The sequence below is a fragment of the Girardinichthys multiradiatus genome, chromosome 11, assembly GCF_021462225.1.
Source record: "Girardinichthys multiradiatus isolate DD_20200921_A chromosome 11, DD_fGirMul_XY1, whole genome shotgun sequence".
Lineage (NCBI taxonomy): Eukaryota > Metazoa > Chordata > Actinopteri > Cyprinodontiformes > Goodeidae > Girardinichthys > Girardinichthys multiradiatus.
The window spans coordinates 5,459,240-5,475,894 of record NC_061804.1 but is presented as its reverse complement, the minus strand read 5'-3'; the positions used below and the strand labels follow the sequence as shown (position 1 = coordinate 5,475,894).

Sequence of the window (16,655 nt, the reverse complement as noted above, 5' to 3'; positions counted from 1 at the left end):
GGGTAAGTTGATCTGCCTTTCTTCAGTATATCTGCCCTGCTTACATGTTAATTATTTCACACAGCCTTGCAGTTTTCCTCCTCTCTTTACAGAAGCCTATTAGGGGGCTTCCCTTTTATTTATTGATTAATACATCATTAAGTGGAGCTCCAGCAGCAACTCAGGAACGACAGAGAGCCTCCCCACCTCTCTGTGGCCTTCATCCCAGCTGCCCACTTAGGAGGCAGGACTTCTCTCATCTGTTACACAATCACTCCTATTTTTCTTCTAATTTTTCCAGGCTGCAGATCTGTTTTCTATATGTCTATCAATGCTTTATTAAAGCAATGCTTTGTTAAATGCAGAAAAGAAAACATCTGAATTTCTTTTGTGGACATTACCAGACTTTGGGGAAAAATGTGGATATATGGCGTGGACGTGTCTGAAGCTTAACCCATTTTTCGGGTGTTCAAAACGATTTTTGACCTTTTTAAATAACGCAGCACCTTGCTTTTTTGCTATCAAAGAATCTATGCTGTGAAAATACTTGATGTAACATCAAAGCACAAAGTATTCCCCCAACCTACCAGAATCAGTTTCGCCACAAACAAGCCGGCAGAGAGAATGGGATCAGTGTGGCTGTGAAGAGTGGAGGCAGGAAGAGGGGAGAAAAGAAAGTGGAGCTTTGTAGGAGAAGCTTTCTGAAGCTTTTTCCTCCCTCACTGTCAAGCCACAGAACATTATAGTGGGAGAGAGGAATTTGCATTCTTTAAATCGTTCTCTCTTCTCCTTCGTAACTCACACGTTCTGGCAGTTAACTTGCACATGCAATCTGCTGAGCCGTTGGGAGAAAAATCCATACTCGCCCCAAGAGAACAACCAACACTGCTTTGATTGGATATTTCTTTAAATAAAGGACGAGAATAAACAAAAATAATAGGGGAATTGAGGCATATATATGCCATTTCATAGGCATATTTAAGGCCCACCTCCACACATTTATTGGCAGCTCCAATATGTCTAAAAAACCTTAAATTAATCATATGTTGCAGTAACATCATCTCACACTGAAAGATTGGCACTCCGGTACATTGCATAACCCTCTTCTACCACTTCTTCTTCTCTTCTAACATTTCACAAGGTTGGAGCATACAGAGAGAGGGATCTCTGACTGTTCCTCTCTGCATGGTTTCTGTAGATCATCCAGACTCTTGAGTCTTCTCTTATGCTCTCCACTCTTCAGCTCAACTCACAGGTTTTCTGGGTTTTAGGTCAGGAGCCTGAGATGGCTGAGGAAATTTGACGTTGGGCCTGGTGAACCGTTTCTGTGTTGATTTGACTGTTTGTTTTCAAAATTTCAGAACAATACACCAAGTTAAATATCAGATTAAGATTAAAATTAATGATAAAAGAAGACATTTTCAACTGATGGTTTTCTTTTTTGAAGGAGAAAAAGCGATCCAACCCAACCTGTCCCTGTAAAAACCTAAACCTAATAACTGATCGTTCCAAACTTGGGAGGAAGAACTGCCATCAAGCACTTGCAATAACTGTCAAGGAGTCTTTTGTCCTGTCGTGGCTTTTCAGGCATGCTGTATAGAAAAGCTGGTGGCCAATATGTTCCAGGGCAGCTATGCTCTACAAAAAGGCAGAATCCTAATTGTGTGATTGACTTTAGTAAATCAAGACTGGTAGGCAGGCCACATTGATGTAATAGTAACCTGTGCCTCTATGACCTTCAACCAAAAGGATTATTTGTGTGTGTGTGTGTGTGTGTGTGTGTGTGTGTGTGTGTGTGTGTTAGTTTGTTAGCCTTTTTTACAGTGTAAGGCTCATTCTTCCGATATATACTACGTTGTGAGGACCCACAGCTCCTTATGGGCCCAAAGCCTGGGTTCCAAAGACGAAGTTGTTTTTGGGTGAGGGTTTAGGTTTAAGACTAGAGTGTGAATTGACTTTAGGTTAGGTTTAAGGTTAGGGTCAGGATTAGGCCATAGAAATGAATGGAGAATATAAAGTCCCTGTAGAAAGTCACTATATAGATAGAAAGAAATGATTTGTGTATGAATGGGTGGGTGGGCGACTTCATGTATAGAAATAAGTGTGTTTGAGTTAGTGTCAAGAACAGTAGAAGGCCTGCAACACACAGCATCTAAGAGCAGCAAACAGGTGGACCAAGCTCTGGAAGGCGGCAGCAGCCACTGGTGGAAAGACATAATACATACAGAAGCAAGTCACCAGTGAAGCACAGGGGCAGTAGCCACCTAGGTCAAAGAAACATGGGGTGACACGTAGGGCACCGAGCTCCCCATCTGACGCCCACTTGTCCAGCCTACGTCCACACCAATACTCCTGCCGCCCAGAGATCCCCAAAGACATCAGGAGAGAGTCCCCACAGTGACCCCCCCCCCCCAGGACCCAGAGAACAGTGGACCAGCCATGACCGCATGCAGGTCTCATAGGTGTACCCAGCCCTTAAACCCCCACTGTCCACCCATGCATAATACAAATCCCTTCGCCCTCTTCCCAACTCCAGACACTATTCTTCCCCAACCAGAGAGCGCTATTTACAAAAAACCGCCACCACATAAACAGGTTCTTACCCCAGGCTGTCTCTCTGACGAACACTTAACAGTCTGAGTACCCAGATGGATGCCATTCATCTTTGCACAAATTTCTTTTTGAAATGTCTCCATTGGAACCAAAGTCAAATTGCTTTTTTGTGTGCGCAAAAGAAAAAAAATCAGCAAAAAGATGATTTTGATAAAAGTTTTTCTGAACGTAATCCTTAAAACACTTTTCTTGAAGTGTAACCCTAAAACATATCAGTTTAGAGTCTAGCTCTTTGCTTTCGACTTACTATACAAAAGCGAACAAATGGCTCGCCCCTAGACCTCAGAGTAAATGCTGTGACTCTCTAAAGTGTTGGGGTCATGTATACTATGGAATATTCTCTTTTCCTCCCATGAAAGATGGTTGAAGAAGCCAGGCATTAAGGGAAGCATATCATCTCCAGCTCATTTCAGCAACAGTTTAGAGTATTTGAACTGCAGCCATTGAGAAACTTCCAGGTCATTTCACTCGGTTAGGCACCTTCCTGACTTTTCTGGCCAGACCCTGCACCTGATGTATTTGCCCATAAAGTATGGTGGCAGCAGGCAAGGAAAATAAAGGAGGTTGTCATGGCAAAATAACACTCTGGGGTGAGTCCCGCCTCTTTAAACTTGAGACCCGAAGCCCACATGTGTTCTAAATCTGGCAGGAAGGCAGAGCTGCAGCTCCGAGACACAGGGCTGGAGCAATAGGACGCGCCACAGCAGAGCAGCCACTTATGAAAAAAGGAAGGAGTCAGAGAGGAGGGTCACCGAGCGTTCAGGAAACGACTCCCAAACTCAGGGGCTTGGTCAGAGGAGGCGGGGAGCTATTTGTTGTTGGAAAAGCTGACAGGCGTACAAGTTAGAGGGGAGGGAAAAAAAAGAGCGAGGTGGCTGCCTTGACTTTGAGTTGGTCAGTGAAGGCCTCATGCAGCTTCTCAGCAGCAGCTCTGTTCCATTTTTATCCGCCTGACGCTCGTCGGCTTTCAGCAGAGCTCACCAGGAGCCCAGAGGGGAGGGAGATAAAGGACTTTAACTCAGGAGGGGGGAACAGGAAAGAAAGAAAACATGGTAAGTTTGGATTCACTGTCTTGTTGTGACTGCTCATTACATGTGATTGTCGGTGGGCGGGGAGGTGGGTCAAGCTCTGATTGCTGGGAGCTTCTTGCTCCAAATTATAGTGAAGTTTCTCCTACAGTTTGCAGTGCTTCAGGATTACTCTGCTCCTAAAATCTTATCACCCCCTTACAAACACAGTCCCTGATAGTGGTGGAGTTTGGACAAACTAAATGTTCTTCATTCAGAAATGAATCTGAAGAAGAAGGGATATCCAAGACAGTTGGCTCCAGACTCAACCTTTTTTCACCAAGGAGTGGGTGGGCTGCTTGCCCCATTTCCCCACATTGTTTGGTTTCAGTTACTCCGTCCCTCTGGGGAACAAGCTGCTATAAATAAATAACAAGAAGCAGAGTGTGGACAGACTGCAGCCTACTGTCTGGGTTTACTGTAGAGGGGCAGACACACGACCCAACACAGGCTCGTGGTGGGACCTATCAGGGTTGGACTTAGTTTGTTTTTTGATCATTGAAGCATACATGTTGCTGAATCTGAGAAGATGATGGTCAGGGACAGAATCTGCTCAAACAGGCCCAACAGAAAGACAATGTTTGATAGAATCTGATATAGTTGTTTGTGTTGGGGAGTGACTGTCGAACGCTCTGAACCCTGCCCAATCAGACTCTGGTTTCACCTGTGTTACCACCACTTTTGCCCTCTGATGGCTCTTCTAGACATGCTGCCTTGTTAATTGAATCATTTACAGCCCCATCTCTAATCTGCATGTGGACCAAATTATTTTAAATTAGACAATTCCTTCCGGGGTATTACATTTTTCCATCAGTCTATTCACTATCGCAGATAAGATTCAAGTTTCTTATGTTTAAACAGATTTTTCAAGAAAAGTAAAGTTTTACTTCAATAGATCAAACAATCTTAAATTTACTGTCTACATAAAATGCACGGTGCCGGTACATTTTGATGCAGTTGTCTGAATTTAAGTTTTGGGAGCACCTTTAATCAGTGTAAGTCCATTTTTTCTAATAACTAATCAGTAAATGCAGTCCAGTTTTCTCTTTCCATAACCTGTCATTCAAAGCATCCTTCAGCCACTGCTTAAAGGTGTGTTTCTGACAGATTTGATTTGTTTTTTCCTCAGAGTACACACCTATTATTTTGACATGTAAAAATAAGTATGATCTATACTCCTAAAATTACACCCTTGGGAACTTGTTTATCTTCAGTTGGAAAACTTTCAGATCCAAATATAACTCAGAGAGATTTCAAAAGGTCTCATTAGTCCCCTTTTTTATTTTGTCTGAGATTTTCTGCAGACCTTTGCAAGCGTGACAAAACCATAGTCTGGCCACGCTTTATTGCACTTATTAAAATACAGAGGGTTTGTGCTCTTTGTTGAGGACAGTTTCAGAGATGAAAGATGCAAATCACAAACTTTATACGAGGCAGGAGCTTTTGCTCTGGCTATGTATAACTTTATGCTGGGTCAAACAAGGTCTTTAATACATTAGGTACATTAATCCTGTGTATCGGAGTCAAAAACGAAAAATACAACTTCTAAGTGTCTCTAAATTTGTTTTTCTTCCTCCTGAAACTGCTGCTTGAAAGTTTACTGAAATGATATTTCCACTCCTCCCTACGTGCACAGATGTACTCACTGCCTTCCTAACCTATGACACCCAGCTTCAAAAAATCTTAGTTCAGACCCAGCAGCCAATGGTTTCTGTACCAATACATCTGAGCAATAATGTTGGAAATTAATATGCTGGCAAGTGGGGTAGAACAATGTAACTCTCTGCAAACTCCTTACTATTAAATGAGCAAATAAACAAGTAAGAGAAGATGGAAGAGACATGTAGAGGAAGTGAAAAATAAAAATGCAAATTGTGGGATAAAGAAATGGAACGTGATAAATGAGGTGGGAAGGGAAAAAAACTGCAGGGAAGTTAGAGATTGAGCTGGAAAAGAGAAGAAAGAGATGCATGGAAGAAAATGTAGAAGTTAAATAGGTTAGAAATGTGGAAACAATAACAGTAAGAGAACAAGGGAAAAATTAGGAAGGATAGGAAGGACAGAAGGAAGGATAGGAAGGAATAATAGCAAGTAGAAAGGAAAATGGAGAAAAGAGTTAAGGATATAAAAAAGGACTTTAGGATGGATGGATGGATGGATGGATGGATGGAAAGCAAAATAAAAAAGGAAGAACTCATAGTAGGATGAAGAGTTGGAAACGTGAAAATTTGAAAGGAATAAGGAATGGAGGGAACAAATAAGGAAATAAGGAAGAAATTGAGGATGGATTGAAGGAAGGAAGGATTGATTGGAAAGAAAAGAAAGAAGGATATGAAGGAAGAACTAAAAGTAGGATAAAGAGTTACTAATAAGGAAATCACAAAAGGTTGAGGAAGGAAGAAAGGATTGGTAAAAGGATGCAAGGAAGAAAAAATTAACTATAAATGAAAAGAAAGGAATGATGAAAGGAAGAAATGGAGGAATGAAAAATGAAAGCATGAAGGGTGGAAAGCAAAAAGGAAGGGAATTTGAAACTAGGAGGGCACGAATAAATGAAGTAAAAGGGAAAGAAAAAAGACAGGAAGGAAATTAAGGAACAAACAAAGAAGAGGGTGATTAAAACAGAGACATTAAAGGAAAGAAGGGAAATTGAAGGTAGGTAGGAAAAAATTTAAAAAGGAAGTAAAGAAAAATGGAAAGAAGAGCCAACTTTTTTTTGGTTGAGAATCCATTTAAATGCTGCAATTATTCACAGACATGCTGACTAAAATCTGGTCTAAAATGAATGTTTAATCACTGCTTAAACTTCAACATGTATAAATCTTGCATCATCTCGATATTTAGAAGGCATCTTATTATCAGTTCCCAGCCTGTACTGCTCCATGTTGCCATGATACAAACATGTACATACAAGTAAAAATAACGTTAGACTGACCACATTCTCTCCCTTAAAACAGTTCAATCCACGTGTTCATATCATGACTGCAATGTCTGAAAGACCCAGAACGGATCATTCATGCTGTAAATCTAACCAAGCTGTGGTTTAGTTTTTAGTTTGTGCTCCTGCCATTTTCCATCATTTACAGGCTTTCTGCTTCTTAAAGAAGACTTTATATTAAAAATCTGGAAAAGAAGAGAGAAGCTTCAGCTCTGTTTTTGCAGCCAGCACTGCTTTCTGTCTCATCTCACCTCTGCTGCTGTAAAGAAAAAGTCCAGAGCTCCTCTGAGACTCTGACATGTAAAACATCCCACCTGTTTCTGGTCCCATAGCAGCTGCAGGTCCAAACAGAGTTATATTGGGAACAGAGTCAGAGCTGTAAACATCCCGTCCCCCCTCAGAACCCGACTGTCCGTCTCCGTCTCTGCAGACAGCTTCAGGTTTTTACCTCCGACTGCAGACAAACAAACCTGCACACTAATGTGGTTTAAATAGATTTACAGTCTTTAGTCTTGCTCTGAAATCATGGAACCGGGTCAGTTTATATATGGAGCTGTATTCCAGCATATTTTTCTGTTTATGTGCAGCTCTCACATGGAAAAAGAAATTATTTAGTAGATTTTAGAAGATGCATGTAAAGGGCAAATATCAAACACTTCATGTAATATAAACTACAACAATTTATCATTAATAAAACTAGACAGTACAGAATGTCTTCACTGTGGAAACAACTTAAATATTAGTCCAAATAGGAAGGACCCATTGCATTAACAGGGCTGCTGCTCTCTATTTGCCTTTCTTTTAGTCTTTGTGATGAAGCTCTGCAGGCTCAAACACAGTAAGAAAACTGCAGTTTATCTCAATTAGAGGATAGCTGGAGAAAGATTCAGTGTTACACCCCTCTGATCTTAACGTTTAGGAGGTGATTCTGGGATATGAACACGAGTCTTGTGAGGGCAACGTGTTTTAATTTGGATGTAAAATGGAAGGCAATGGATCCACCGGCTTGCTTTCTTCTTAAAATGGAAAGTTTGTCAGTTGCAAGTAAATTTTCTTGTTAGTGCAAAGAGCAAAATGGTATCAAATGGTATCTTAACACATTGCACATATATATATATACAGGGGTTGGACAATGAAACTGAAACACCTGGTTTTAGACCACAATAATTTATTAGTATGGTGTAGGGCCTCCTTTTGCGGCCAATACAGTATCAATTCGTCTTGGGAATGACATATACAAGTCCTGCACAGTGGCCAGAGGGATTTTAAGCCATTCTTCTTGCAGGATAGTGGCCAGGTCACTACGTGATACTGGTGGAGGAAAACGTTTCCTGACTCGCTCCTCCAAAACACCCCAAAGTGGCTCAATAATATTTAGATCTGGTGACTGTGCAGGCCATGGGAGATGTTCAACTTCACTTTCATGTTCATCAAACCAATCTTTCACCAGTTTTGCTGTGTGTATTGGTGCATTGTCATCCTGATACACGGCACCACCTTCAGGATACATTGTTTGAACCATTGGATGCACATGGTCCTCAAGAATGGTTCGGTAGTCCTTGGCAGTGACGCGCCCATCTAGCACAAGTATTGGGCCAAGGGAATGCCATGATATGGCAGCCCAAACCATCACTGATCCACCCCCATGCTTCACTCTGGGCATGCAACAGTATGGGTGGTACGCTTCTTTGGGGCTTCTCCACACCGTAACTCTCCCGAATGTGGGGAAAACAGTAAAGGTGGACTCATCAGAGAACAATACATGTTTCACATTGTCCACAGCCCAAGATTTGCGCTCCTTGCACTATTGAAACCGACGTTTGGCATTGGCATGAGTGACCAAAGGTTTAGCTATAGCAGCCCGGCCATGTATATTGACCCTGTGGAGCTCCCGACGGACAGTTCTGGTGGAAACAGGAGAGTTGAGGTGCACATTTAATTCTGCCGTGATTTGGGCAGCCGTGGTTTTATGTTTTTTGGATACAATCCGGGTTAGCACCCGAACATCCCTTTCAGACAGCTTCCTCTTGCGTCCACAGTTAATCCTGTTGGATGTGGTTCGTCCTTCTTGGTGGTATGCTGACATTACCCTGGATACCGTGGCTCTTGATACATCACAAAGACTTGCTGTCTTGGTCACAGATGCGCCAGCAAGACATGCACCAACAATTTGTCCTCTTTTGAACTCTGGTATGTCACCCATAATATTGTGTGCATTTCAATATTTTGAGCCAAACTGTGCCCTTACCCTGCTAATTGAACCTTCACATTCTGCTCTTACTGGTGCAATGTGCAATCAATGAAGACTGGCTACCAGGCTGGTCCAATTCAGCCATGAAATCTCCCACACTAAAATGACAGGTGTTTCAGTTTCACTGTCCAACCCCTGTATATATATATACTCGTACTCGTCGTCTTCCGCTTATCCGGGTCGCGGGGGCAGCAGACTCAGCAGAGACGCCTAGACGTCCCTCTCCCCAGACACCTCCTCCAGCTCCTCCAGGGGGAGCCTAAGGCGTTCCCAGGCCAGCCGAGAGACATAGTCCCTCCAGCGTGTCCTGGGCCGTCCCCTGGGCCTCCTCCCGGTGGGACGTGCCTGGAACACCTCCCGAGGAAGGCGTCCAGGAGGCTTCCGGTATAGATGCCTGAGCCACCTCAACTGGCTCCTCTCGATGTGGAGGAGCAGCGGCTCTACTCTGAGCCCCTCCCGGATGGCCGAGTTCCTCACTCTATCTCTAAGGGAGTGTCCGGCCACCCTACGGAGGAAGCTCATTTCAGCCGCTTGTATCCGGGATCTCGTTCTTTCGGTCATGACCCAAAGTTCATGGCCATAAGTGAGGTAGGAACGTAGACCGACCGGTAAATTGAGAGCTTTGCTTTTCGGCTCAGCTCTCTCTTCCCCACAACGGACCGGCATAGTGCCCCCATTGCTGCGGCAGCCGCACCGATCCGTCTGTCGATCTCCCGCTCCATTTTTCCCCCACTCGTGAACAAGACCCCGAGATACTTAAACTCCTCCACTTGAGGCAGGAACTCCCCTCCAACCTGAAGAGGACAAGCCACCCTTTTCCGGTCAAGTACCATGGCCTCAGACTTGGAGGAGCAGATCTTCATCCCAGCCGCTTCACACTTGGCTGCGAACCGCCACAGCGCATGCTGTAGGTCTTGGCTAGAGGGGGCCAGCAGGACCATGTCATGTGCAAAAAGAAGACACAAAATCCACTGGTCCCCAAACCAGACCCCCTCCGGCCCTTGGCTGCATCTAGAAATCCTGTCCATAAAAGTTATGAACAGGACCGGTGACAAAGGGCAGCCCTGCCGGAGTCCAACATGCACCGGGAACAGGTCCGACTTAGTGCCGGCAATGCGGACCAAACTCCTGCTCCGCTCGTACAGGGACCGGATGGCCCCTAATAAAGGGCCCCCGATTCCATACTCCTGGAGCACCCCCCACACAGCACTACGAGGGAGACAGTCGAATGCCTTCTCCAGGTCCACAAAACACATGTGAACCGGTTGGGCAAACTCCCATGAACCCTCGAGCAACCTGTAGAGGGTATAGAGCTGGTCCAGTGTTCCATGGCCGGGACAAAAACCACACTGCTCCTCCTGAAGCCGAGGTTCGACTATCGGCCGGACTCTCCTCTCCAATACCCTGGCGTAGGCCTTACCAGGGAGGCTGAGGAGTGTGATCCCGCTGTAGTGGGAACACACCCTCCGGTCCCCCTTCTTATGCCAATCTTTGAGTAAAAGCAGCTGAATGTTTGTAGTCCTATTTTCTATTAAATTAAAGCGAAAGGAAAAAGCATAGTTAATGAAAGAAAAATACTTTGTTTTGTACCTACAATTTTTCATTTTAGGGAGATTTTAATTTGTTGGTAAAAATCTTCCGCTAGAAACTTAGGTGTCCATCTGCAATCAAAAAGTTTAGATGGTGGGCCAAATTTGTATCATTGCTGAAGTGCGGTTGGGGGCCTCACAAAATCATTCCAAGGACTGTAAATGGCCCCCAAGCTGCACCCTTGAGAACCCTTAGCATGGTTTAAGTAGTGTTTTAGCCCGTAAAACATGACCTAGCATGTTGATGCTGACCATTGTTTTAAGATGTTAAAACATGACTTGGCATGCTATTGCTAAATCATGTTTTAGCCTTTGGAGGACTTGGTGTTAAAATATTAAAAGTTGGCATCTTAAAGATGACACAACTTACTGAAGAAGCCAGCTGACTGGCAGTTACTTCTGGATTTTTATTTCTTTATTTCAGGTTTTCTTTCTAAATTTATAGTATTTATTTACTATGTTTAAATAGCCATGTAATGAAAAAGAAAGAAACCCATGTATAAGCCTATGTATAGGTGTAAATCATATTAAACCTGCTTATGTAAACTAAAATGCCATGTGTGAAACTGTGGTTAACATCTTGTGCTTTACTGCTTTAAAATCAAGTTTTTCAACGTATGGAAAATTGCTTTACACCACATAGAAACTAAATCCTAAATAAATAAAAAAAACACGTTTGAATAATTCAAACCAGTTTCCCTTAGTTCTGTTAATGCATTTAAAACCACAACTCTTCAAATAACATGATGAAATGAATCAGTTAATATACACACTGATGTGCAACTGCAATGACGGTTCAGTTTACTATTATCTGGATGACATGAAATTTGAAGGCAGATTTTAGGATATTGTTTTAGCATTAACATTCTTGGCCGACTATAGGCTGCAGTGTATTATGCTAACAATGGCATAGCGTTTAAATACTTCATTAACTGAGATGGCAGAACATTTTAATTTTGACAAACATAACATAGACTTATGCTAATGCCAGTGTGCTTCAGTTACATTAGTCCATGTCCAGATAATTTAACCTGCAGTACACTATGCTAATGTTAACAAGTGATGGCTAGTATTAGCCTTAGTGTGCCAACATCACATTTGAATGCGTAAATACCTTAAGCTGTAGATTATTGTAACCTATTGAGAGCGATGTAGCGTATTATGCTAATGTTAGCGTGCAACAGTTAACACCATTGTGATGCTTTGTGTTGGAGTTTGTTACCTAGAACTCCTTTGTGCTCGTTTGTTTTGGTAAAGCTAAGTCCTACTATACTGTTTTAGTAAAACTAAATAATAAAAGAAAATAAAAAGACTGCGCAGTCAAGTTATTCTGGCCGGCCAGGAGAAACGCTGCAGCCCCGTTGCTGCTCACCACGAACGCTTCTGCCTTTCTCCCCAGCTTCAGCAGTTTTTATTGAAAAGCCAGGCATGTACATGCAAAACAAAACATACATTCTATCAAGTGTCAGTTGGCCTGTCTGAAATATCTTCATTGTTGCCAAGTAGAAAAACATACATTCTTATCAAATGTCAGTTGAGCTGTATGTCAGTTGGACTGACTGATATATCTAAGTTAAACACACACAGATGGCCTGTTAGCCAGGCCACCAAGCCACACAATACATTTTATTTCACACATTATTAAACATAACTTGAGCATAACAATTCAGACCCTATTAAGTATTTTAAATGTTTCCAGCATTACCCCCTTTTGAAGTCTCAATAAGACTTCACCCTAAAATGCCCGCAGATTATATTTTAAGCAACTTTAAATCTTCAGCATGCCTTCCTGCTCCTCATCATCACCGTCTACCTCTAGCAGTGGCATCATGGTGGGTGATAAATCTTACCACCAGAGAACGAATACATGGTACACAACAACACCTGCACGTCACCATAATAGCTACAAACACAGCAATAGAAATCAACAAAGACATTATCAGTCCTTTCCAGCGTCCAAACACACCCGTCATCCACTCCTCCAGGGGATTATCAATTCCAGAATGTTCATGCATGGTTGCGGAGAGGGTCTTAAGTCCCTCTAAAGCCTTTGACAGTGAACCATCCGGTGCAGTGTTGTTGGGAATAAAAGTACAACACATATCCCCAAACATCGAACAGACGCCCCCTTTTTCTGCTAACAACATATCTAATGCCATTCGGTTTTGCACAGCCATGAGGGAGGTTGGTGCCAATTGTTCAGACAGGCCTTCTACTGCATCCCTTGTTAGGTTAGCTAGACGTAAAACATTGTAATGGATGTAGTTGATGCGGTCAACATTCTTATTTGGGGTCACCGGAAAAAAAGGCTGCAATTATTGGGATATTTTCAAAACCTGCTGACACTTGATCTGCGATTTTATATTCATTTGGCACTCCCCGAGGTACTCCTATGGCATCAATGTAAGTGGGGGAGCCCTGACTCAGGTCAAAGGTTCCTGCGCTCCTTTTCATGACGTGCCTTCTTCTTCTACATGTTAACGCCCTGGTCTTATCATGAGTGGTCGTGGCAGATGTTATATTAGGTCTTATCAGGACCAGTGGTGCCTGTAGCCTAACCATGGCACACAATCCTACCGTCTTTTGTGGGATATTAGTGAGCAGTCTATGGTCTCCGCAATAATAGTAGAGTCCTGACATTGCCCAACATCCAATACCCCCGCCTGAAGCGGTCCTATTACACCAATCTAAGGGGATCTGTCCCACATTGATTTTAGGGTTTTGAGCAGTAAAATTAAAACAAGTATAAGAGCCATTCCCTTTTTTAGGGGTAAATGGTCCTGTTTTGGTGTTATTGGGGATGGGAGGAAAAATGCTGGCTAGTATGGTGCAGTTAGCTGGTGTGGCCTCCTTAGTTAGTTGTATCATACAATTGTAACCCCACGTGTCCTCTGGATACAGAGGGGCGGGATCGGTGGTAAGATGTGGTCGGGCCGAGGCACAGGCCACACACTCAGCTTTGCTTTGTTCTTTTGCTGTTTGTGTTATCCACTGAAGTCAAAGCTTATCTTCGGTATATCCTGTGGCCATTTGGATTACCTCTATAGGTTTCAATGTGGAATAATCAAGTTCCATCACCTGGGGTTTATTTTTTGGCCTGACTGTCGGTGGGACGGTAATTGTGTTGTCCTGGTGCACAGACGGTGTTCGAAAATAAATTTTTATTGGTCCCCATGTGTCTGTTCCTGACTGCCATACTGCAAGAGTAAAATACTCTACAGAGGGTTGAGTGCAGTCAACGTGCATGGAGAGCATAAGAGGGTTACGTCCGTTGCTAATGGCTCCACCCAGCGTGTCACGCTGGATGCTGATATTTGTCAAATTACTGGGTATTGCTTTTTTATCAGGAGTCCATCCAGAGCCCGTCCAACTAGTCACCCCGCTCCAAGAGCCACATGGTGGGGGCCTGGGCAAGGAGTACCTCCGTTGTTTACAGTACTTAGACCATCTTTCGTCCACGCATAAATAAATGGCATAACCTTCCCACCCGGTTCCGCCATTCCCGCAATTCACCACCAGACAGAGGTCAAATGAAAAGGTGGTGGTGGCCCCACAAACATAATTGAGCTCTACCCCCTCGATTTTATCCATACACCAGTCCGCTTTTCCCTTATTGGTTGCGCGTTTGAACATTTGCTCAGTTTGGCGGCTGTCAGAGCATGTCTGGAGTGGAAGTTCACAAAACAAACCCAAAATTACTGTAATAATGCAAAAAGATATGACACACAAACATCCCATGACCCAACCCTTAGAGGGTTTTGGTACTACCCTTTGGCTCCCCATGATTATTCCTGGTAATACTTGTGAGTAATATAATCTTTGATACCTGTAAAAAAGAAGTTAATAGAGATACAAAAGTTTTAGTTCAGTTTTTTTTTTTTATTCAGTATTTTACAAGTGGGAGGGAAAACTCTACCACTTTCAGTGAGAGGGAAACTCAATCACTGCCGCCTCTTCTCCTGATTGTGCTTTTTCCTCTTCAGCTCCCAGGTGTAGACTGACCTGGAGCCTTGCGTTCTCACACCAGGGGATTATTCTGCCCCTTCAGTGGTGTGAGAAATCTGATCTTCAGCTCTCAGGTGTAGACTGACCTAGAACTTTGCGTTCTCACCCCTGGGGATTATTCTGCCCCTTCTGTAGGGTGAGAAGGTGGCTCTTCTATTGTCGTGTTCTCTCTCAGGTTTTCTCTGCGGAGTGTCTGTCACTGTACACTGACTCCAGTGGTACCAGGTGTCGCCTTTACCCTTGAGTCTCACCGCATGTGAGGTTCTTTCTGTGACCTGGAATGGACCGGTCCACCTGGGTTCTGACCACTTCCTTTTGATCACCTTCAGCAGAACCCACTCAGCTTCCGAGGTTGTGGTTGGCTGGGGTCCCTCGGTTGGTTTCTTTGGAACCTGTTTTGAGAAGGCTGCAACCAAACTGTGGAGAGATCTGTAATAATCATGGTGAGACATAGACTGTTCACATTCCTTTAGAAAAGGTAGCCTGGTTTGGGGACCTGGAAATGGTCTACCTGTTTGCAGTTCATGGGGGATCAGACCATGCCTCTGATTTACAGAGCTTCTTACTGACATTAAGGCTAATGGTAAGGCTGTGACCCAATTCATTTTGGTCTGTGCACAGATTTTAGCCAATTTGGTTTTGAGGGTCTGATTCCTTCTTTCCACCTTTCCCTGGGACTGTGGATGGTACACTGTCCCAAAGGACTGTTTAAGTCCCGAAAATTTCTCCACTTCTCTGAGCTCCTCGTTTTTGAAGTGGGTGCCATTGTCTGATCTTATTGTGGCTGGGAAACTGTGTCTGGGGATGTAATGGTTGATCAGACACTTTACCACTGCTTTGCTGTCCTCCTTTTCTGTAGGCCATGCTTCTGGCCATCCTGTGAATGCATCCACACATACCAACAGATATTCACCCATTCACTCTCTCAGTCATATCTGTATAGTCAATGATGATTTCTTTCCCTGCAATAGGATCCACTGGGAATTTCCCTGGCGCTGGCTTCAGGTTAGGTTTGGCATTGAACTGTCTGCAAATTTCACATGAGTCTATCCAATGCACTGCCATTGGTTTTAAATAAGGATGCCACCAATGTTCGAGATTTTTTATCATTTGTGTGGTCCCTACATGCCCCATGCCATGGGCTTCTTCCAGGGCTGCTGTAGTGAGCCCTGGTGGCAGGATTGGACGTCCGTCTGGATTTCTCCAAAGTCCATTTTGGTCCTCACTGCCTCCTCTCGCCTTCCACATCGACTTTTCTTCTGGTGGTTCATGTAGGTTCGTGTGGTTCATTTTCCTGGGCCTCACATTCTACACTAGGAGTGGGTGAAGCCCAAGGAGTAGATGTCTGTGGTGGAAGTGTGGCATCAGGCTGCCAGTCACCATACACAGCAACAGTCACTGAGCCTACTTGCTTAGATGGGGCAGGTGTTGCCATGGTTATGCTTTGGGGTGAATAATCTGTGCAGGTTGGGGAATGGTGCTGAGATGGAGTTAAAGGTGGGATGGGAATTGTTACACCATCCAAGATTTCTCACAATCTTCTTAGCTTAAACTCATCTGGGCTTACTTGAGTATAAGAGTCAACAGAGAGTGCTTCAGAGCAAGCTGGGTCAGTTACAGACAGAGAGTCTTGTGATTCAGATAAGAAAGAAAGAAAGTCCTTTTGTTTTACTTGTGGAGCTGTAGGGGCGGGACAAGAGGTGAGAGCAGCCTGTGGGCTGGACAACCCACGAACAGTTACACGCCCTTCTTTGACGTCAAGTACAGGGTACAGCCCTGTGGGAGGAGATGTAGGAGGGGGAGGATACTGGGCGGAAGCAGTGGGAGGTGCATAGGGTGGTGGCTTGTCATCTACTTCCTTATTCCTGTCAGTGTGTGGTTCTGTTAGTGTGATATTCGATTTATCAAACATTGCATATTTTCCGCCCTGCCATATTAACACCATCTGGGACCAGAATGTCTCATTTTTTGCTGCCTTGTCCCTTATCTCTTTAAACTTGCCTTTACATTTCAACTCTGTCTTTACATTTTCCTTCGTCCACCTCCTTTTCCTTTTTCGCCTTCTTCATATTCAACCAAAACCATCTTCCAACACTTTTTCTACTCTGTTCGTCTGTTCCATCTTTTTCAACTTCCTCCTGCCTTTTCTGATTCAATTTTTTAATCAACTTATCAGCCTGTTTTCCATCCTGAGTCTGCTGTACCAGTTGTCT

General features: G+C 43.7%; 1 protein-coding gene across 1 annotated transcript in view; it reads left to right on the top strand.

The window, feature by feature from the left end:
- Positions 1–3,269: 3,269 nt before the first annotated feature.
- Positions 3,270–16,655, top strand: part of sgcd (sarcoglycan, delta (dystrophin-associated glycoprotein)) — a 200,995-nt gene continuing 187,609 nt past the window's right edge. The window contains exon 1 of the mRNA XM_047378662.1: positions 3,270–3,644. Coding sequence (XP_047234618.1) covers positions 3,642–3,644 — 3 coding nt within the window. The 5' untranslated portion in view covers positions 3,270–3,641. The remainder of the gene's footprint in view (positions 3,645–16,655) is intronic.